This window comes from Giraffa tippelskirchi, chromosome 8, assembly GCF_054371585.1.
Source record: "Giraffa tippelskirchi isolate mGirTip1 chromosome 8, T2T-mGirTip1v1.2.pri, whole genome shotgun sequence".
NCBI lineage: Eukaryota > Metazoa > Chordata > Mammalia > Artiodactyla > Giraffidae > Giraffa > Giraffa tippelskirchi.
The window spans coordinates 56,903,323-56,927,210 of NC_137282.1; the positions used below are offsets into that span (position 1 = coordinate 56,903,323).

At 47.3% G+C, this 23,888-nt stretch overlaps 1 protein-coding gene across 6 annotated transcripts in view; it reads right to left on the minus strand.

Annotated features, from left to right (window-relative positions):
- The window catches only part of ADCY2 (adenylate cyclase 2), a 436,561-nt gene that overhangs the window by 4,014 nt on the left and 408,659 nt on the right, over positions 1 to 23,888 (minus strand). For 2 of the 6 annotated variants that reach the window (XM_081520575.1, XM_081520579.1), the window contains 5 exons: positions 22,706 to 22,852; positions 20,360 to 20,467; positions 12,231 to 12,345; positions 7,070 to 7,194; positions 3,288 to 4,549 (listed from right to left, as the gene is read on the minus strand). In XM_081520575.1, the coding sequence (XP_081376701.1) occupies positions 4,397 to 4,549; positions 7,070 to 7,194; positions 12,231 to 12,345; positions 20,360 to 20,467; positions 22,706 to 22,852 (648 nt within the window). In that variant the 3' untranslated portion in view covers positions 3,288 to 4,396. Of the gene's footprint in view, positions 1 to 3,287; positions 4,550 to 7,069; positions 7,195 to 12,230; positions 12,427 to 20,329; positions 20,468 to 22,705; positions 22,853 to 23,888 lie in introns of those variants that run through there. The other 4 variants (XR_014062213.1, XM_081520576.1, XM_081520577.1 and 1 more) reach the window with 4 other exon arrangements.

A 23,888-nucleotide genomic window follows, 5' to 3' on the forward strand; every position in this document is an offset into this window, starting at 1 on the left:
GACTTTTACACTTCAGACATCAATGAATGCTTGTTAGTCAACTTTATCAAAGAGAAACATACATTAAAATAATTGTTTTGATCTATCAAGTTTCCACCAGGAGTCAGTGTTTTTCAAAAGCAGAGTGTTGCTGTCTTTAGGAAAGCACTGCTGCACTGGGAAAAGGAATAACATGGAAGATTGATGATAATGTAGACTTCTTTAAACAGGAGTATCAAAAATTCTGCAGTATTAAGGGGACTGGATTCACAGCATTTTTCATGAGAGGGGGATTCCTACAAGACTTGGAGGTTCAGGAGAGCTTTGAGGAGTCTTACATGTTGTTAGTGTCGCAGGCATGATGGCTGATGGACGTGGATGACAGGTTTTCTCATTTGCATGATCTGCTCAAGGGAATGTCTGGAGTTGCCCAAACTGAGGGGGCCTTGACCCTGAGCCAGACTTTCAGATTCAGGAAACCAGCAGCTTTCCATTTTATCTCATCTCTGTCATCTGGGAAACTTGGGGGAAGCCCCCAGACCTCTCTGCACTCCGTTTCCTCTCTTGCAAGATGCAGGGGGTCTCAAGCTTGCCTGTGGATCAAAATCACGTGGAGTCGTTCTCCTAAGCACAGCGAGCGTGCTTCCCCACTGCCCACCAGGATTTCCAACTTGGCAGGTCTGCGTCGGGGCCTGAAACAGGTGCATTTCTAACACGTTCCCAGGTTACGCTGATGCTGCTGTCTGGGAACCTCACTTTGAGAGACCCAGGTATGCACAGACCTTTGAGAGGTGGACTCTGATAATGACTCGTTGCTTTAAAAAGTCTACTGTTTGATAAGACTGGAGATACAGCTTTGGGGGAAAAAAAAATTTCTCCCTTTGCTTGTCAGGGAAGGGGTTGAGGGGCAACATTTAAGAGTGCTTGGCAGGGACTTCTCTGGTGATCCAGTGGCTAAGACTCCGAGCTCCCAATGCAGGGGCCCGGGTTTGATCCCTGGTCAGGGAGCTGGATCCTATATGCCATAAATAAAAGTTCGAATGCTGCAACTAAGACCCGGCACAGCCAATAAATAAATATTTTATAACTGAGAGCTCTTGGGTGTACATGTGTCCCACCCGTCCCGAACCCCCCTCCCACCTCCCTCCCCATCCACCCGTGGCTGATTCATGTCAACGTATGGCAAAAACCACCACAATATTGTAAAGTAATTAGCCTCCAATTAAAATAAATTACAAAAAAAAAAAAAAAGAGCCCTTGGTGAATCCCTCATATGACTGCGGGTGTCTGCTTTTAAGGGCAGTGACACAGGAGTCCCAGGATGGCCGCTGCAGGCTGTCAGGGAGGAACCCACAGGCGCCGTCTGAAGCCACTGAACCTAGGGCGTCCTAGCCCGGATTTCAGTTACAGTGAAGACAAATGCTCTTATACCATTTTTCTCCTCTCACTCACCTTTCTAGACAATTAGATGTATTAAGGCCAATGCTGAGTTGCAATTATAGGATCAAAAATTTCTGACTGAGGCAGACAAATGGTCCAGTCATGCTGTATCCCCACTCTGGGATGAAGGCTGGTTATTAATTTTGATAAGCGCTTTTTACCGAGTAGGAGCCAAGGTCCTGGCAGGGCGGCCTCGTTGATCCTGCAATGCACTGGCAGGAGCGAGGCCTGGGTACCCGCTGGCCTCTCTCGTGGTCATTAGCTCTCTTAATCAGACTTGACCCCACGAGCTGCCAATGAGGAAAATACTCCTAAGAGAAACTGAAATGTGGGTTCAAAGTCTCACAGCTAGCAAAACACCAGAGGCAGGGATCAAACCGAGGGCTTTCCTGCTTCAAGTCCAAGTTCCCAGCCGCTTCCTAATGGATCACTGGGGTCCTCTGCCTTTTACAGGGGCCTGACCTGAGCTACGGTCTGCCCAGCCAGGCTGGCATTTGCAGCTCTGCTTTTAGACATTCCATTATGCACGACCTGGGTTGGCCAAAAAGTTTGTTTGGATTTTCTCATAACATCTTACTGAAAAACCCAAACGGACTTTTTGGCCAACCCACTATTTACTCCCCTATTTGGTAAAGCATTGGACTTCCCTGGTAGCTCAGACAGTAAAGCGTCTACCTACAATGTGGGAGATCCGGGTTCAATCCCTGGGTCAGGAAGAGCTTCTGGAGAAGGAAATGGCAACCCACTCCAGTATTCTTGCCTGGAAAATCCCATGGATGGAGGAGCCTGTTGGGCTACAGTCCATGGGGTCGCAAAGAGTCGGACACGACTGAGCGACTTCACTTTCACTTTTGTAAAGTATGATATCTTTATGTAAAGAAAGACACCAAAACTTCAGTGTTGGATTTACAAAAACACGGTTTTCCAGATTTCCTCTCTTCAAAAATGTGTAGATGTTGGCTTTGTGCCGTCTTAAGTCTCCTCAGACACAACAGGCAACCCGTGGGGTTTTGGCAGCTTGTCTCATTAGTTCAAATTACTGGGATGCTGATATGCAGAATTCCAAATTATTCTGTGTCTCACAGCTCTACTGAAGTATTACAGTAGACCAGAGTATGTGGACAGAGTGTGTGCTGATGCTAGCAAAGAATCGTTTTAATAGTAAAATATTTTTCCCTGTAAATCTTCTATGTTATTGTTGTTTAGTAGCTAAGTCGTGTCCGACTCTTTTGCAACTTCACGGACTGTAGCTCACCAGGCTTCTCTGTCCGTGGGACTTTCCAGGAAGAATACTGGAGTGGGTTGCCATTTCCTTCTCCAGGGTATCTTCCTCAACCCAGAGATAGAACCCACAACTTCTGAAAATGCTCTATAGGGAGGCCAAGATGAAAATAGATCACGTGGCACACTTTTCAGGGAGTTGCATAATCAGTGATCAGCACCACAAACTCTGTCTCCATCTAATTTACTCAAGAAGAGCTCAACAATCTCAGGGACTTCCCTGGTGGCTCACTGCTTTGGAACCCACCTTGCAATGCAGGGGACATCGTTTTGATCCCTGGTTGGGGATCTAGGATCCCACATGTCTCAGGGAAACTAAGCCTGAGCGGCAACTACTGAGCTTGTGGGCCACAACTGGAGAGACCATGCTCTGCGATGTAAGATCCATCATGATGCAACAATGATCCCATGTGCTGCAACTAAGACCCGATGCAGCCAAATAAATAAACTGAAGGGGAAAAAAGGATAGCTCCACCTCTGCTTCTGGAGAGCCCCTTCTGAAACAGCTCTGTCTGTGGGAGAAGACGTGGAAAACCAACTCAATTCTGGAAAGGGGGCAGGGGGTGGGGAATATACAGACTATCAACCAAAGTACATAAAACTTTTAATGAATTAAACTTACAAAAGACAATGGCATCAAAACATCAGACGCGTCTGGTACAAAACTAGTCCTAGGTCGTAAGAACTAATTCTGGTGATGGATGGTGAGGTGTCGCTGGCACAAGACACGACAGAGCAGGGTGACGGGGGCCCCTGGGTCCCAGCTGGGCCCGTGGAAAGTCACTGCAATGAGACACGTGGGCGAACACGTCGGATTCCAGGTGGGGCGACAGAATCAACTTAGTCACAAATACTGTGTGTTTTAGTATCAGACTAGCGGATGCGGTTGGCGAGCTACCATATTTTCCAGAAAAGAACATGCACCGGAAGATAATATACACCCCTCCCTCCCCTAGTTTTATTGCCTTAAGAATTTTTGTTTGTTTCACCTCTCCCCTCTTTGTCAGTTTCGCTGAAGGCTCTTCTGTGGGAACGCGCGCTCCTTTTCCTTCTGCTAGGAGTAAGCACAGTGCGAGTGGCGGGGCGATCTTGGCACACATCAGACACCAAACGGCAGGCCACCAGGTCACAGGAAGGAGTGTGCAGGGGCTCCGGAGGACAGAACAGAGAGGAAGGAGTCTGCAGGGGCTCCGGAGGACAGAACAGAGAGGAAGGAGTGTGCAGGGGCTCCGGAGGACAGAACAGAGAAGAAGGAGTCTGCAGGGGCTCCGGAGGACAGAACAGAGAGGAAGGAGTCTGCAGGGGCTCCGGAGGACAGAACAGAGAGGAAGGAGTCTGCAGGGGCTCCGGAGGACAGAACAGAGAGGAAGGAGTCTGCAGAGGCTCCAGGGGACAGAACAGAGAGGATGGAGTGTGCAGGGGCTCCGGAGGACAGAACAGAGAGGAAGGAGTCTGCAGAGGCTCCGGAGGACAGAACAGAGAGGAAGGAGTGTGCAGGGGCTCCGGAGGACAGAACAGAGAGGAAGGAGTGTGCAGGGGCTCCGGAGGACAGAACAGAGAGGAAGGAGTCTGCAGGGGCTCCAGAGGACAGAACAGAGCGCACACACACGGCAGGCGAGGGACACGGGTGGCAGTCAGAAAGTGCGCTGTCGTCGGCCTGAAGACGCAGTCCTCTCACCGGAGCAACGGCCAGGCTTCAGGAGGCCAGGTTGCTCTGAGAAAGGGACCGTGACATCTCTGTGTGGACGAAGTAGGTCTTCAGGTCCCCCTTTCCTTTCACGTTGATGATTCCCCGACATGTGCACGTGTAGCCCAGGGTCTGCAGGATGACGCTCGTCTCCTCTGTCACCTGGAGAAGCACAGTGACAGGTGGGGAAGCACTCAGTGGACACGACCCTCTCAGGGAGGTGTTTGACTGCAAGGGTGAAAGTGAAAGTGAAGTCGCTCAGTCGTGTCCGACTCTTTGCGACCCCATGGACTGTAGTCTACCAGGCTCCTCCGTCCAAGGGATTGTCCAGATAAGAATACTGGTGGCTCAGATGGTAAAGCGTCAGCCTGCAATGCGGGAGACCCGGGTTCAATCCCTGGGTCGGGAAGATCTGCTGGAAAAGGAAATGGCAACCCACTCCAGTATTCTTGTCTGGAAAATCCCACGGACGGAGGAGCGTGGTGGGCTAGTCTGTGGGGTCTCAAAGAGTTGGACACGACTTAGCGACTTCACTACAAGGATGAAGAGCCCCCAAATGCTCACACTCTTTTGACTCATTCATTCCACTCCTGAGAAACCAGTAGAAGAGAGAATAATCCATGAGAAGAGAAGCTTTCTAAAGACAATGCTTTTTAAAAAAATTTAATTAAAAATTTTAAAACTGGAGTATCATTGCTTTACAACGTTGTGTGAGTTTCTGCTGTACAACGTGAATGAGCCATATGTATGCATATATCCTCCTCAGGTCATATCAGAGCTCCCTGGGCTATACACCAGCTTTCCACTAGCGACCTACTTTGCACACGGTAGTGTACATACGCCAATGCTATTCTCCCAATTTGTTCCCCCCCTCCTTCTCTCGCTGGGTCCGCAAGTCTGCATCTCTCACTGTTTTCTTTTTCACGTAAATGGAAATAAGCTAGTGCAGCTGTAGGGAGCGACACCCTCAGGAGAAGAAAAGCTACCCAGAGGTGGATCCTCCAGCAGCTGAGCTAAGTGGACACAGAGACGGGCCTGTGGACGGACCCCTTGCTCTGGATGAACAGGAAGCTAGCATGTTTCCTCCCCAGGCTCAGAGCACACAGAGGCCGTCCAGGGGGCTGTGCTGCACCAAATCACACAGAGTTTTAAGAGGCCCAGTACCCTCTTAGAGGGACTTCCCAGGTGGCGCTAGTGATCAAGAACCTGCCTGCCAATGCAGGGGACATAAGAGACACAGGTTCCATCCCTGGGTCGGGAAGAGCCTCTGGAAGAGGACATGGCAACCTACTCTAGTATTCTTATCTGGAGGGTCCCGTGGACAGAGGAGCCTGGTGGGTACAATCCATAGGGCCACACAGACTCAGACACGACTGAAGCGAAGCAAGAAAGCATCTGCTGTACTTTCAGGGGGCAGGGATCTTTGAGAATGTCGGCCAAGCTGAGATGCAGAACAGAGACTCGTGGAGTTCTCTGAAGAGGACACAAAACTGATAGTCTACTATTGGTGCCCAGTGATCTTCATACAGATTTGCCATTAGGCAGCAAAGTATCTTCCAGATAAACTCCTGTCATAACAAAGCTGGGGTGAAATGTGGAACACTGCTTTCTGAGGGTGAGGAAAACAAAGATCTGAATAGACACACAGGCGTGCACACGCAGAGACACACACTCACAGACAGACACATACACAGAGACATACACATAGAGACAAACACAGACACAAACACACACAGACACACACACAGACACAGACACACACAGACACACACACATACACAGACACACACAGACACACATAGACACAGAGACACACATACAGACACAAACACACACAGACACATACACAGACACACACAGACACAGAGACAGACACACACAGACACACACATACACAGAGACATACACACAGACACAAACACACACAGACACATACGCAGACACACACAGACACAGAGACAGACACACACACAGACACACACACATAGACACACACACACACACAGACAGACACACACACAGACACAGAGACAGACTCATACACAGACAGACACAGACACAGACACAGACACACACAGACACACACACACAGAGACAGACAGACACACAGACACACACACCCTTTTCCTTTGGGGAGAGTGTCTCTCATTCTAGATGCCGGCACCACGGCCCAAGCAGGTGCGTGCAGTCACCACTGCTTTTATTTTGTCAGGTCTTGGTTTTCGCTCCCTTGGGCGGATTCCAGAGCGTTCCAGTCATCTCCAGATACCCAAATCTCAGGTCTAGTGCTGTTGTCTCACATCACTCCAGCTCATCTCTCCCTCTCCCTCCCCTTGTTCTCCCAGTTCAGCCCCCTGGGAGAGGAAGGCCTCAGGGCTCAGGCCTGGTTTGCATCCCAGCAGGGAGGGCACCCCGATGCCCCTCCCCTCAGGGGGGCCGCACTGCAGCGTGGGTCGCTCTGATCATCTACTTTCACAAATGCCATATCCTTCACACTTTGACATAATGTTCTACTGTTCACAATAAATGCAGAAACCAGTTAATATTTCTCCAGTAAAAAGTTTAAGCAAATGACGATGTTTACTCTCTTTCCTTTGTTTTAATATTTATCCTTATTATACGCTTATTCATGGTTCGCCAGAGGACAGACATGGCGGATGACCACAGAGCCCACTGAATTACCTGGATTTTGTCCAGGACTCCGGTGCTGTCCATCCTGCTGGCCACGTTGACGGTGTTGCCCCAGATGTCATACTGCGGCTTCTGAGCTCCAATCACACCGGCTATGACAGGGCCATGATTAATACCTGGGACACACCAGAATCAGCTTAGCGAGCTTCAAACCATGAACTTGATAGTGCAAGCAACAGTCTCAAACAGAAAGATTTTACAAGACTTTTCTTGAACCATTATTATTGAGCGAACATTAGCCCAATGCATGGAATGCCAAAACAAAGCAAAATCATTCCTTTAACTTCATCATCTCAAAAACATTAAAATGTTTCTCTTCCTTCCTCTTCTTCACCTTGATTTATGCTCAGATGTCTATTTGTCACTATTCCACAATGGCGTAAAACTGGTATACTTTACAAAACTAAACATTATAATTGCTTTTCTATGTTGTCATATAATCAAGAGATAATCATTATATTATTTTCCAATAGCTTTGTAGTTAATCACTTTAAAAACTGCGGTATAAATGGCAACCCACTCCAGTATCCTTGCCTGGAAAATCTCATGGACACAGGAGCCTGGTGGGCTTCAGTCCATGGGGTCGCAAAGAGTTGGGCACGACTGAGCAACTAACACTTCTTACTTACTTATAGTTGCTTTACAACATTGTGTTGGTTTCTGCTGAACAGCAAAATGAATCAGCTCTGTATATACATATATCCCCTCGCATACCCCCATCCCAGCCCTCTAGGTCCTCACAGAGCACTGAGCTGAGCTCCCTGTGTTGTAGAGCAGCTTCCCACCAGCTATCTGTTTTACACATGGTCTTGTATATATGTCAGTCCTCCTCTCCCAAGTAATCCCACCTACTTCTGAAATGCACGTTTAATTTTAAATTCCTCCTAAGGTTTCGCTGAAGCCACCACCCTCCCCTTGACACACGCGTTGTCCTTTCCAGCTGCGGTGCACTATTCTGTGAGCTTGACGTGTACAAACGTCTACTCCTGACATCAGCCCCCAGGGTGTGTTCTGTTGTCATCAGCCTCCGTCTTCAGTGGAGGAAGCAGAGAGTCGGAGAGGCAGATGGCGCAGGCAGAGCAGAGCCGGGCGGTGGGCTCGTGGCTCTGGTCTCGCCCTGCTCTCCTCTCTCTGCTACGAGCTCCTTGTACACATGTTTCTTCCCCCGCTCGGGGGACCGCTCTCACTGACACACCCCACGTGCGAGTTCACTAAGTTCCAGAGGAATACGTTTGCACCTTCTTTTCTTTTGAATCTCTTGGCCCCTCTGCACAGCGTGGGGCATCTTAGCTCCCCGACCAGGGATCGAACCCTCGTCCCCTGCATTGGAAGGCGAAATCTTAACCACTGGACCACCAGGGAAGTCCCAGCATGTTTGTGCTCTTGATTCCTATCTGACTCACCCAGCTTGCACCGAAGCGAAGGAGGGAGCCCCAATGACAGCATTAAAAAAAAAAAAAAACAACCCAGCAAATCTTGATATATGTAATACAGATTTTGATGGAATTCAAATTGGGGGAAAATTTTTCATATGAGAAAATGACTGGCACTTAAAAAAAAATACACAACTGGGTAAAGACAAGAAGGTAGAAGATGAGAAGATGGAGGGAGGTCCCTGTGAGCGTGATGTTTTGGGGGAGGGATTCAGGGCAGACGGATCCCATCCCCCTGAGGGCAGGAGTGACACCAGCCTGCTGGCCTTCAGACAAGCTTTGGGAGGGCTGCCGGGTTTTGCTGTTTGGGTTTTGGTCTCGGGAAGCTGGCTTCCCTGGTGGCTCAGATGGTAAAGAAGCTGCCTGTGATGTAGGAGACCTGGATTCGATCCCTGGGTCAGGAAGATCCCCTGGAGAAAGGAATGGCAACCCACTCCAGTATTCTTGCCTGGAGAATCCCATGGACAGAGAAGCCTGTCGGGCTACAGTCCACGGGGTCGCAAAGAGTCGGACATGACTCAATGACTCTTTCACTTTCTTTCACAGCGCTGCAGCCCTCAGAGTGGGGAAACCCAACCTCTGGGGCGTCAAGCCTTCTCAAAAACTGCCATCCTCCAAGGAGACTTAACCAAAGGTCCCTGGAGAAATTCATGAGTCACCTCGCTTCAGAGCCCTGGCCGAGCGGTCGCCAAGGCACGAAGGATTTCTTGGATTCCTGGTCTCCGTGGGCACTGTGCCCAGGTTACTCTCCACGACAATCAGTCACCACCAACAAGGGAGGGGACGGGGGCTCTGACCGCCCCCTCTTTGTAATGGCAACTGTAAAACCATGGTCACTACAGGTGCATGCCGGAAGTCAGGGCGCGCTCTGACCCTGGATGGATACGGACATGGCATCTGCTGTCAGGAGCCAAGGCTTTAAAAGTCTGATCAACATCCCTCGTCAGGGAGAGGCTGGGCTCCCCCCAAGCCCCCACCCCAGTGTAGCGGGTAGGATGGTTCCGTGTCCCCAGAACTCAGTTCAAACACGCAGATCCACAGTTGTTACGGGTGCAGTGAGGATGTGGGCCGCAGAAATAGAACCAGAGGGATTGAGATTGGTTGATTTTTTCCTCCTGCCTTTTCTCCTGGCTCCTCGCCTCACAGCCCTACTGTGGGAGTCAAATTGTATGGGTTAATGAGGGTGTTTCTGAGAGATTTCAGTTCCCACCACTGAACTGCTTTGTGTATATGGAGTGCTAGAGGTCAGAGGGCAGAACCTCCTCTTTGCAGTGGAAAGGGAGGCGGGAAACACCATACCAACACTGTCCCACAGAATCCCTGAAGGTCTGCAGGACTGAGAGAGAATTCTCCTCCATCTGTGTGGAGTAATTCAGTAAAGCTTACATCTCTGCATCAGACACCCCAAGTAACTTATTCCAGCTGCTGGCTGGTGATCTAAGACCCGCTGTCCTCAGCTTTCCTTCTGGCTGCTCTGAGCTCTCTTGGTCAGTGGCTGGGGGACAGGGGGTCTGTGTGTGTGTGTGTGGGGGGGCGAGGGGCACAGAGCCTGGGCCTGTATTACTGGCAGGAGAGAGATCTCTGCTGAAGGGCAGGGCTTTGCTGGGGCTATGGTTCACATTCACTGATCCTACAGCTTGACGTGCAGAAAAGGACATTAGGAGCAAATTTGGCTCTTACTATAGCTTCCCTGGTGGCTCAGACAGTAAAGAATCTGCCAGCAATGCAGGAACACAGGTTCGATCCCTGGGTTGGGAAGATCCCCTGGAGAAGGCAATGGCAACCCATTCCAGGATTCTTGCCTGGAGAATTCCACGGACAGAGGAGCCTGAATTGCAGAGAGTCAGACACGATGGAGCAACTAACACTTTCCATTTCATTTGTATCATCATTTTGCAGGGGCCAATGAGAGCCTTCTGTGTTCCTACAATAAACTGCCACTGGATGCCGTGATGCTCAGAGGCAGAGCAGGTAACCTGCCCTTGGGAGAGGCTGAGGGTTTGGGGAAGCTTTCTTAGGCTTCGGCAGAAATCCAGAAGAGCTGGTATGTGGGGGTGAGTGCATGGATATTAATAGTTACTCAATAATCAGTGTGAAGTAAGCACTCAACAACTACCTATTGAAGGAAGCCCAATGACTTGCTTACATTAATTTGGAAAACAGGATCATGGTCCAGACCAAGAGCCTGAGGCTTCTGATGTGATGGATGTGACTAGCAAAGAATTGTCCCATTCCCCTCGCAGTGAAGGGCAATATTATCTTGGTCCAAACATATTTGACAATAGGTGGAGGGGGAGGTCGGGGTTAGTTGATGTAAACTTTTATATATAGAATGGATAAACAACAAGCTCATACTCTATAGCCCAGGTAACTATATTTAATATCTTATGATAAACCATAATATCAAATATGAAAACCACCATAAGAAAAGAATATAAAAAAGAATGTGTATATGTATATATGTATGTATGTATGTATAGCTGAAGCACTTTGTATATAGCAGAAATGAACAAAGCATTGTAAATCAATTATACTTAAAAGAGAATATTTGACAATAGAGGGGTCATTCCACCATGCAATTGATTTTTTTTAAGGAGCATACTATGGAAAATTGAGGAGCCCATTTTCCAAGCTGTTAAATCAATAAAGAAGCTCCAGGTGAAGGAACCACCTCCACGTTTGATGGGGGCAGCGTCCTGCCCACCTGGCCCTTCTCACGTTTGTACAGGTGAAGCCAGAAAAAGGTCCACTGTGCACACAGGTGGAAAAATCTAAATAAAAATGTGTTCAGATACTGACAATAAGACATACAAGCCATGAAGATAACCCCATTTTCTCAAGAGACATTTCTGGGTTTTAAAATTCAGAACCTACAGATAGCAAAGGAAGAAAATAGTTTCAAATATTGGAACTTGCGACTCCAGGAGTGTGGGACTGTTCTGACAATTCCTAGAGATTTTTTTTTTTTTAACTGCACTGCAAGGCATGTGGGATCTTAGTTCCTTGACCAGGGACTGACCCCATGCTCCCTGCAGTGGAAGCGTGGATTCTTAACCATTTAAAAACACTTTTACATCTCTGAGGTCTGGATGCGTCCTGTAAAGCTGTACCGGGTCCAGCAGCATAAAAGGATGAAGGGGTTTACAGTGAGCCCCTTGTACTTGGCCCTTGGTTGGCTGAAGGCTATGCCCCCTGCGATCTGCAGAAATGACCCAGCTGACGGACGGAAGCCTGGCTCACTGTCCACTTCTGAGACCAAGTGCTTGCAGCCTGGGTGCAACCAAAGGGGGTATTATTTCCCCCTGCGTGGGTGCTAACATGAGTCGTTATAGTCATGTCGGACTCTTTGTGACCCTATGGACTGTAGCCGGCCAGGCTCCTCTGTCCATGGGATTCTCCAGGCAAGAATACTGGAGTGGGTTGCCATGCCATCTTCCAGAGGATCTTCCCAACCCAGAAATCAAACCTAAGTCTCCTGCAACTCCTGCACTGCAGGTGGATTCTTTACCGCTGAGCCACCAGGGAAGCCCACTTTTTCCCCCTAATTTGCACAAAAGTGCCTCCTGAGCTCACAGCCATCCCGAGCATCCACCTGCCATTCAGTCCTGCTACTCTAACCACACGTTTGTCACTGTGCTGCTCCAACATCGCAAGGGCTGTCGACCTTGTTCCAGACGTCAGGCCTTTCCTGCAACCCGCCCCAGATCGGCACAACGTACCTACTCGTAACTTGAAGTCATTGAAGGAGTGCTTGTTGATGGCGTCCAGCTTCCCCACCAGGGCAAACGCGAACTCCACCATGGTGCCAATGTGCATGTACTGCCTCTCCGGCTCCTGGAAGAAAACAGACAGGGAAGGCGGAGTGAGGACTCAGCAGGTGGGGGGCGGTGAGGACTCAGCAGGGGGGGGTGAGGACTCAGTGGGAGGAGGAGGTGAGGACTCAGTGGGAAGGGGGTGAGGACTCAGCAGGTGGGGGGGTGAGGACTCAGTAGGAGGGGGCGGTGAGGACTCAGCAGGTGAGGGGGGTGAGGACTCAGCAGGTGGGGGGGTGAGGACTCAGCAGGTGTGGGGGGAGGACTCAGCAGGTGGGGGGGTGAGGACTCAGCAGGTGGGGGGGGTGAGGACTCAGCAGGTGGGGGGGCTGAGGACTCAGTGGGAGGGGGGTGAGGACTCAGCAGGTGAGGGGGGTGAGGACTCAGCAGGTGGGGGGGTGAGGACTCAGCAGGTGGGGTGGATGAGGGCTCAGTGGGAGGGGGGGTGAGGACTCAGCAGGTGGGGGGGGTGAGGACTCAGCAGGTGGGGGGGTGAGGACTCAGCGAGAGGCGGGGTGAGGACTCAGTGGGAGGAGGGGGTCTAACCAAATATGGTGGTTTCAGTGGGGACGAGTGAAAAGGAAAATGGACAGAACCCGCCTATTCAGGATGACAGGCAGATGGAGAAAACCAGGGTACCAGCTAAGGGGAAGAGGAACAGGACAAGAGGGTGATCAAAGGAACCCACAAAGGCGATAGCACTAAAGCAAATCTCTCAACTCGGGCACAGCTGACACTTGGGTGGGATTATTCTTTGTTGGGGGGTGTCCTGCATGCTTCAGGATGTTGAACAGCATCCCTTGGACCATAAAGAAAGGTGAGCACCGAGGAATTGATGCTTTTGAATTGTGGTGCTGGAGAAGACTCTTGAGAGTCCCTTGGACAGCAAGGAGATAAATTCTAGAGGAAATTAGTCCTGAATATTCATTGGTAAGACTTATGATGAAGCTTTAATCATTCACCTGATGCGAAGAACTGATTCACTGGAAAAGACCCTGATGCTGGGAAAGATAGAAGGCAGGAGGAGAAGGGGATGACAGAGGATGAGCTGGTTGGATGGCATCACCAACTCAATGGACATGAGTTTGAGCAAACTCTGGGAGTTGGTGATGGACAGGGAGGCCTGGCGTGCTGCAGTCCATGGGATTGCAAAGAGTTGGACACGACTGAGTGACTAAACTGAACTGAATATATATATATATATGAACGAGGACTGAAAGTTCTGGCCTAGAGAGAGAGATTTCTTCCTTTCCTTGGGTGAGTTGTATCACTCCAGAAAAAGACGATGAAATACTACCATTGCCATAAATCCACAACTTAAAATTGTGGGAGCAAATCAAACTATTAAAAAAATTAGAACCACGAAGCAGACCGTCAGCTAACTTTGGTGGAAATGCATAGAGTCATTACTTAAGAACAGCTACACTTTTCCATCAGAGCTAGATACTATCTCTACTCTCATGACTTAGGGGCAAGTCTTGATTTGGAGGTTTATGCAGTCGGCTGGGAAACATCTTGCTCCTTGATGGGAAGCAGAAAATGTTAAATCAACAGGCAGGACCCTGTGCCATAAAAATTACAACTGTCCTGGCAAGGAGAACCGATTGGCCTCGGGAGAAATGGTTTGCTTTTTACGAAATCAAGGTGCAGCAAACAAGCTTCACTCCCTGATAAATTACCACCCAATCTGTTTCCCAGCAGTAGGCTTAAACTGTGGGTTTGACGTCACGTCAGTGAAAAATGAAGAGACTGTGCTCTAGGAGTGGGCTTTAAATCCAACATCAATATCTCATTTGGGCATAGTAAACCCTGGAGAAAATTATGCTCAGTCTCTAGAAGAGCTCAGTTCATTTCACAAGGTCATTATCACTAAGCTTTTGATAAATGCTTGATGACAGTCTGAGAAGCAGCTCTTTCCCCCATGATCCAGATAATTTCTCCCACCTCCAAATATTTAACCGACTTCCGGCTACATAGTGAGAGCACTCATTCAGTTTCCTGGAGCACATTTGGTAAGCTGTTTGCTTTGCTAGTTTCACCTCCAGGGAACATGGCATAAAGTAAATTCATGTTTATTGAGGTTATTTTATAACCCAAGTGACCGGTGTCCACCGAGGTGATATTAACATGAGCCTCGACTCCCGGCTTCTCTTCTCTGCCCCCCTTGCCTTCCTCTAGTCGTGAAACTTCCACCGAGTTCCTGCTGTGTTGATCTTCATCTGATTCTGAAGATTTAGGACTGCTGTCTAAGGAGCACTTGGTTCTTCTCCCTGGGGCTCCCAGCAGAACGGATCAGACCTCACAATTTTCTGAAGGACAGTCAGTCCAAGCAGTTGAGCTGATGATCCCAGTGTGGAGATTGGCCCTCACCACAGTGAGGGCTCAGAACACTGAGTTTCAGGTGCCTTTTGGAGAACAGGACTGGAATTTATAGTTTTCCCAGTATTTACCAAAACTCAGGCATGAAATAATATTTATGAAAAAATGGCCTGATCGCTGGGTCATCCGTGGATTCCTCTGTGTCCAGTGAACTTGGATTAAACTGGATGCAAAGTTCTCCACCCGATCTCACCCTACCAGAGAATGTATTTGATTCAAATGTTCATTAAGAAGAAAGAAAAAGGTAAAAGAATAAAAAAATTAAGAAAGTAAAAAATAAAAACATTTTTAAAATGTGCATTAAGAGATGTTCCAGCAAACATCCCTCTCTCCTGCTATCAACATGTTAAAGCATTTTGCAGGAGGATGTTACCAAGCACACTGCTCACTACACACCCATCCCTGTGGTTGTGAGGGCCTGTTTGTTAGCTTGGATCAGGTACCCAGCGGAGCATCCAAACGCAGCCTTACATGGCCTGTTTTCAAATATATTAATGAATGAGTGACTTAATCTCACTTTATGAACACTAAAGTATGCCACTTGTGCTGGCTGCTGGAAATTTTGGATTAATAGCAATACTGCATGTATATGTGTGGAGCAGGAAATGGCAACCCAACTCCAGTATTCTCGCCTGGAAAATTCCATGAACAGAGGAGCCTAGTAGGCTACAGTTGCAAAGAGTTGGACATGACTGAGCAACTGAATACATGTACCCGTGTACTTAATGCTCATAATGACTCCCATGAAGGAACAACTGTCTTTATCTCAATTATGCATATAGAAAAGGGAAAAGTGGAGAGGAAAATAACCAGGCTTTGCAGCCAGGCAATCTGACTTCAGAGTCCTCAGTCGTCATTTACTCTAAACGTAAATGGACTATATATTCCAATCAAAAGACATAGAGTGGTTGATGGATTACAAAAAAAAAAAATCATATATATGCTACTTACAAGAGACTCACTTCAAATCTAAAGACACACTCAGACTGAAAGTGAAGGCATAGAAAAAGGTGCTCAGTGCAAACGGAAACAAAAAAGCTGAGGTAGCAATACTTATATCAGACAAATAAACTTCACCATCCTGCCTTCTTCCACGTGTGCATCTTGAACGTGGTCAGAACTTTTGCTGTTTGATTTGCATTTTATTGTATCGTCCTCATTTTTGTTTCTATCTTATCTTTCAAGTTGTGTGTTAGTTTATTAATTTAAATTTTTTTTCTGCATCATGTTCACTTTTGTAAGCTTCTTAGGAAGAGATTTAAATAAAATAGGCACATATATATGGAAAAATTGGTAAGCATTATTCCTTGACAGTCATGTTGCTAAAATGGTGACAGATGTGTTATTCAGCTTATGGAGAACTATAACCAAGAACCCTCATCTCCTGCACTGGCAGGTGGTTCTTTTATCACTGAGCCACTTGGGATATTTTGCCAAACTACATATCTGACTGTGTTGAACATCTGACTGCGCCAAACTAATATTTGACTAAACAATAAACAGAAAGTTTTTTGTTTGTGAACAATAAATAGAAAGTTTTCTTGTTTATAACTAGAAAAACAAGTAGGTAAGCTACAAAAGGCAAAAGGGACATTCATTTTCTTATAAAGACTAATATCCATTTTATTTGTCAAGCATTTTACTCCCCCCTAATCAAACATAATGACTTTCCTTTTAGATTTTCACTGAGTTTCAAAATATTTCTAGGATAATCTTACCAAGATTCTAATTAAATATTCTAAATAAAAATAGCTCATATTGAGTAAAAAAAAAATCCCTGCATGCACATGACAACATTTCATTTATGTCCCAAAACCTTTTTATCTGTTCAACAGTGTGTAAGCCACAACTGTATTATTATTGCTATTAGCATTTTTAATACCTGTGGAAAAGTTATGCCTGTGGAGCCTTTTGCATAATAATGAGGTCTTCCCCGCAGTCTTAGGAAAGGAGTAGGATCTCCACTGTGCATACAGGGACATGCACGTGCAGAAAGCTTAGCTATCACAGTAAGCAAGGAGCAGTTTCACTTGAAAGCCACCCTCTTTCCACTGTACCATGAAGGCATTAATCAAGCATCAGGATGCAGGTGAGGAGGCAGGTTTTGTGGTCACGAGTGCCAAGGACAGAAGGGATTGGGCACCCTTTGAAGGAGTGCTTGGGTGAATGGTGTGGATATAAACTGATGGGTGCAGACGCCAACACCGTGAGGGGCTGGGAAGAGGTTGGGGTGAAGTAGCATGAGACCTGTGGGCAGATGGAGGTGAGGCCTGTACCCAGAGTGCTGGGGTCTGCAGCCCTCCTCTCTGGCTGCTACTTCTCTCCACCAGCAAGTCACGGCACTACCGTGCCTCAGTTTCTCCATCTGTAAAATGGGCTAGGGGTGGGGCACCTCCCAGACTTGTTGACAGTAAAGACTCAAGAGGCAGTGAGTAAGTGTTCCAAAATACCAGGATTAAAAAAGGAGAGCGTTGGCATTGGGAGGAGCAGGTTTGTAAAACAGCGCAAGGAAGTGAGTGCTGTTCTGGGAAGCATGGTGGACACGCGCCACATCATTCACCAAATGGATGTGGGTAATTGCAGAAATCGAAGAGGAACTGAAGAGCCTCTTGATGAAAGTGAAAGAGGAGAGTGAAAACGTTGGCCTAAAACTCAACATTCAGAAAATTAAGATCATGGCATCCGGTCCCATCACTTCATGGCAAATTGATGGGAAACAATGGAAACAGTGAGAGGCTATATTTTTGGGGGCTCCAAAATCACTGCAGATGGTGACTGCAACCATGAAATTAAAAGACAGTTGCTACTTGAAAGAAAAGTTATGACCAACCTAGAGAGCATATTAAAAAGCAGAGACATTATATTGCTGACAAAGGCCTGTCTACTCAAAGCTATGGTTTTTCCAGTAGTCATGTATGGATGTGAGAGTTGGACTATAAAGAAAGCTGAGCACCGAAGAATTAATGCTTTAGAACTGTGGTGTTGGAGAATACTCTTGAGAATCCCTTGGACAGCAAGGAGATCAAACCACTCAGTCCTAAAGGAAATCAGTGCTGAATATTCATTGGAAGGACTGATGCTGAAGCTGAAACTCCAGTATTTTGGCCCCCTGATGTGAAGAACTGACTCATTTGAAAAGACCCTGATGCTGGGAAAGATTGAAGGCAGGAGGAGAAGGGGACGACAGAGGATGAGGTGGTTGGATGCCATCACGGACTTAATGGACATGAGTTTGAGTAAACTCCAGGAGTTGGTGATGGACAGGGAAGCCTGGCGTGCTGCAGTCCATGGGGTCGCAGAGTCGGACACAACTGAGCCACTGAACTGAACTGAATTGCTCTGCACAGCGCCCCCTGCTGGGACTTTGGGGAATGCGACTTAAGAGCAGTTGTTCAGTGGCTCATTCATGTGGGACTCTGCCACCTCGTGGACTGCAGCGCACCAGACATTCCTGTCCTTCGCAGTCTCCCAGAGCTTGCTCAAGCTCATGTCCATTGAGTCAGTGATGATATCCAACCATTTCATTCTCTGTTGCCCCATTCTCCTCCTGCCCTCAGTCTTTCACAGCATCAAACTCTTGGGCACCTGCTCTAATCTGGATGGAGGGTAAGAAACACATGAAAATGTCCCATTTACATAATTTTATGTTATTTTTTAATATTTAGTTTTTCCAGAACATTAAAGATGCTGAAAAAGTGTAAGTTTTCTTCCATTAAAGCTGGGAAAGTAAAACTACAATTAGCTCTATTTTTGGTATAAATAATATATTTAAAATGAAAACAGTGTTGTACATTTTTTAATACCTTTAGTGCCAGTTTTCCAATAGTTCTTCAACACTTGAATGTTCTGGCAATAAAAATACAATCCTTAAATATATACAACACCCCATAAATAGGGGTGCCCATTTTTCCTTCTGCATCAGGCATCAAGATGGCTTGGGAGGGCACTGCTCAGAGCTTAAGATTTTTCCAAAGCTCCTTTTATTGCTTGTTACTTTTTCTTATTACTAAAGTAATCTGTGCCTGCATACTATGTCGCTTCAGTTGTGTCTGACTCTTTGCGACCCCATGGACTGTAGCCCGCCAGGCTCCTCTGTCCATGGGGATTCTCCAGGCAAGAATACTGGAGAGGGTTGCTAAACTGTTCTCCAGGGGATCTTCCCAACCCAGGGATCGAACCAGTGTCTCTTATGTCTCCTGCATTGCAGGTGGGTTCTTTACCACTAGCGCCACCTGGGAAGCCCGAAGTAATCTGTACCCATGAAATAATAACGTGGAGGTAACACCTAAGTAGAAGAGCATGTGGGACATATATTACCCCGTCACTCGAAGAAAACGCCTATGTTAACCCTGAGTCAGATGTTCCACGTTCTCTTCTCTGCCCACAAATGTTAGGGGGGAAGAGCACCCTCTCCTGATGTTCCTGGGGGGCCCTATCTGAGCAAGCTGCTGCCCCTCTGTCCCTCTCTTGTTTGAGAGGTAGCAGCTTAGGAGGTTGGAGAAGGCAATGGCACCCCACTCCAGTCCTCTTGCCTGGAAAATCCCATGGACGGAGGAGCCTGGTGGGCTGCAGTCCATGGGGTCGCTAAGAGTCGGACACGACTAAGCGACTTCACTTTCACTTTTCACTTTCATGCATTGGTGAAGGAAATGGCAACCCACTCCAGTGTTCTTGCCTGGAGAATCCCAGGGATGGCGGAGCCTGGTGGGCTGCCGTCTGTGGGGTCGCACAGAGTTGGACACAACTGAAGCGACTTAGCAGCAGCTTAGAAGGTGGGGGTGGGGTGAAAGCTGAGCACATGAGGGGTGTCCGAGCTCTTCTTCTCTTTGGGGGAATCCACCCACCTCCAGCAAGCCATGTTCTGGTAAGTTCCTTTTCTCTGTGCTGTACCCACTACCTCTGTCTGCCCCATGCAAATATGCTGGTGCCCATCAGGGAGCCCACTGTCCTGAAGGGAAAAGAGGTCTTGCTATTGACCCACAAGTTAAAACGTATCTACACACGCAGAAACAAAATACAACTTAACAGAAAACCCTCTTCAAAAACCCTAGTTGAGTGAAGACACTCAATTTTGCCCAAACCACCTTTTCAACCAAATTTCTAGGCGGTCAGCATGTTTTTTGAGCAAATTGTTTTAAATAAAAAGCCCAGGAGGCTTCCTGTAATAAAAGTGAAATTTGTTCAGTTGTGTCCAACTCTTTGCGACCCCATGGACCATAGCCCACCAGGCTCCTCTGTCCACGGGATTCTCCAGGCAAGAATACTGGAGTGGGTAGCCTTTCCCTTCTCCAGGGGATCTTCCCGACCCAGGGATTGAACCCAGGTCTCCTGCATGGCAGGCAGATTCTTTACCATCTGAGCCACCTGTAATGAGTCACCTTTAAATAAATCCTCCTAATCTCTTTTCTTGTATATTTATCTGGTATTAAGCAATTACCTTGTTTTTTTCTACCATGTCTGCCAGAGAAAGGAGTTCTGTGAACAGACCCTCAGAAGCCTCCATAATTCTCATCTTTTCTTATGAGACCTTAATCACTGAGGTTTGGGTTGTGCTTAAAATACAATGTATGGGCCACTGCATGACTGTTTTGGCTCAGGGATGACCTGTGGGAGGAGCCAAGGATCACGTGTGCTGGGTGCCGCTGACACGTGTGTACCTGGGTGTGCTCCTGGCTGGGCACCGCGCTCAGACCCGTCGCTGCCATGTACGTGCTGCCGATGGTCTTGATCTTTTCAACTCCACTGAACTTCGGCTTGGATAGCAGCTGGGAAGCAATGAGAATCATACAGTTACTCAGTTGGGTGCTGACCCAAGGCCAAGCACTTAAGAGACATTCTCAAATTCTAGTTCTCAGTCCCGGGAACAGGACACCACTTATTCACCCTTTGACCCTGGGCATCTTGGGGAAAGCACACTTCATCAGTTTCACAAAGCACGTGTCCTTGGAGGGAGATACAGTATAATAATTTACTTGCAGTTAACACGAATTATTTTTCAGAATTTCCTAGTGAAGAAAGCAGGATCGCCTATCATGTGAGTGATAATTGCCTCATTAAATTTTCAAATTTTCCTCAAATACATTTCCCCAGTCTCTGTTTGAAGGGCCTAAGTATAAAATGATTCAGAGCATGAGGTCTTCCCTGCATGATGAGAGTAATTTATGACCAATACTAGTGCTGGGGCTGGAGGAGGGCATGGCGATCCACTCCAGTATTCTTGCCTGGAGAACCCCATGGACAGAGCCTGGGGACTACAGTCCATAGGGTCACAAAGAGTCGTACACAACTGAAGCGACTTAGCACTGCACAGCACACAACACATAGTGCCAGGGATTGGCTTTTGCCCTCTGAAAACTGGGAGTGGAGGGAATAAAGATCTAGAATGGCCCCTCCTATTAGCCCTGATCCTATTTTTTTTTTTGTCCCAGCTTCTGGCACCAATAATCAGTTTCTTACTGCACTCCTCCCCATCCACTATATTAAGCCTTCGACTGGGATGGAAGAAAGGTGAAAATAAGGTAAGTGATAGGAAAGAGACAGACTGGATGGAGAAAATGGAGGAAACTCTGGAAGGTTCTGTATCTGCTCAGCAGGACAATGGCAGGAACAGAAGGCTGGGAACACCTTCTAGAACCTTCCTTGGAACTCCTGCTTTCAGAGGCGGTTTCATGTCAGAGAATCTAAGATAGGTGAGCAAATCTCATCACATCTCTATGAGCCAATCAAACCTGCAAGGACACTGTCACTCACCCACTCATGCTGGAGAATATTTATTTTACAGAGGAGCAGCTGGAGGAAATATGCCCCCCTTTTCCACTAGGGACCCAGCATAACAGTGGAAGCCTCTAGCTGTTATTACTTCACCATGAGTCTTGGGTCAACCTCATGGTAACAACAGTGGTAGTAGAGAAACGCATAGGTCCCCTAAGACATTTAGATGGTTGGCCTAAAACCTTCCTCTTACATCATTTCATCACTGTATTTCAAAGTTCCGTTAATCATGATGAACCTATGTTCACCAATGTCAATTTTTCCTATATCTGCATGATATTATTAAAAATGGTGTGGCATCCATATCTTTCACATCAGGGGTCTGTTTGTTCTTGCTAGAAAACAAAACACGTTGTTCCCTTGGTAGGCAGAAAATTGAAAAATGACATCTATTTCAAAATCTAAGACATACACTTTGTCCTTTCTAAAATATATTGTACCGCATTCATATTGCTTTTTCAATAATAAAGTAGGCCATCCATGCATACTTCAAGTTGATATCTGACAGAGACCTTGGTGTTTGTACAGACAGACATGCCAATAATCCACTATGATAAATATATTCATTATCTTTTTTATGTATAAAGATATGGGCAAGTATTTTCCTTGGAGTTCAGGCCTTTCAAGAAAATTTATGGGCATACTAGAAAGATATTTTATTGAACAGATTTTGGTAGTTCCTAGCAATCATATCAGCTTTACAAACAGTATGTGTTTGCCTCACCAAAATTAGTCAGTAACCTAACTAGAGCAAAAAGATTAATGCCAACCACCGGCAATTTTGCCAAAGGATGAGTTTTCAGATATACCATGATACTGGACTAACTTCAAATATGCCAGTCCACAGGAATGTCAGAGTGTGGGGCTGGGGTCACCTCTGTTCATCAAGGGAAACTCTTTTATTTTTTTTAAACTTTTTATTTTGTATTGGGACTCAGGTTCGATCCCTGGGTCAGGAAGATCCCCTGGAGGAGGCGTGGCAACCCACTCCAGTATTCTTGCCTGGAGAATCCCATGGACACAGCAGCCTGGGGGCTATAGTCCATAGGATAGCTAAGAGTCAGACACGACTGAAGCGACTTAGCATGCATTTTGTATTGGAGTATAGCCGATTAACAATGCTGTGATAGTTTCAGGTGGACAGCAAAGGGACTCAACCATATATATATACACATGTATCCACCCCCAGGTCCTCTCCTTTCCAGGCTGAAGGGTAACTCTTAAGTACCTACATCATCAAAGTCGGCAATGATCTCGTTCAGGAGCCGAAGGCATTCCAAGCCCTCCTTGTTCACGTCTGATTCTGTATAGAATTCTTTGAAATCAGGAATGGAGGCAAACATGACGCAGACGCAGTCATAGGACTGGTGGTATAATTCCTGCCCGGGAGAAAAGGAACTGCTGAGCGCTAGGAAACTTCAGAAGGAAGCCTGATCCTAGTGTAGATACTTCTTTATGTTAGGACTGGTAAAGAAGCCACCAGTGCCCACTGCACCTGCCCCAGCCTCTCGTCCCAGGCCCATTCCATTGAGCACAGGTGAAGGCTTCTGGTGAGCTGGATACAGGCTCAGAATCATCAACATCACACAGCCACTGTCACTACCAGTTAGCACGAGGTGCCCTTCTGCTTACCCCTCTCTGCCATCTCTATCGTAAACAATTACAAGAGACCATAGACTTCATGCTTAGGGGGAAAAAAAAATGTCCTCTAAGCAACTAAAGGGAAACAAAATGACTTCCCAAACTACTACACTGTCCTAAAGTGACTCGTTATAGCTACACCCTTTGGATTGGGGACGTCGTGAATTTTCCTCTTTAATGTCTCCTGAAAGGAACAGATGATATCTTTTTGGTTTCGATGGACATGGGTTTGGGTGGACTCAGGGAGTTGGTGATGGACAGGGAGGCTTGGCGTGCTGCGGTTCATGGGGTCGCAGAGAGTCGGACACGACTGAGCAACTGAACTGAACTGAACTGAAAGGAACAGATGATACCTTTTTGGTTTTTAAATAGAGACTCATAGTTCTTCATGCACAGACATGATTAAAGTGTTTTGTAAGTACAATTTCAAGGTGTTGCCATAATTTTCCCAACATACAGAGAAACCTTCAAGTTCAGCAGGGATTTCATAAGGAAAGGGTTGTCACGTGGGTGCGGGAGCTGGTCCGGGGGGCGAGGATCTGCTCTTCCACTGGTGCTGGCTCCTCGGAGCCCTCGGATCGCCTGACACGGGCAGAACGGCCAGGCGCCAATGTGGGCGCAGTGCGTGATGGGAAACACTCCACCAAGAAACACGAGGAGAGTTCTGTTAAACAAGATGGCGGCCTCTGAGTGGCGGGAAGAAAGCTAGCAACTGGCACTTCCTGTTTGCCGGGTCGAGCAAGGGAATCCACCCTGCATGGCTGTTACCAGTGT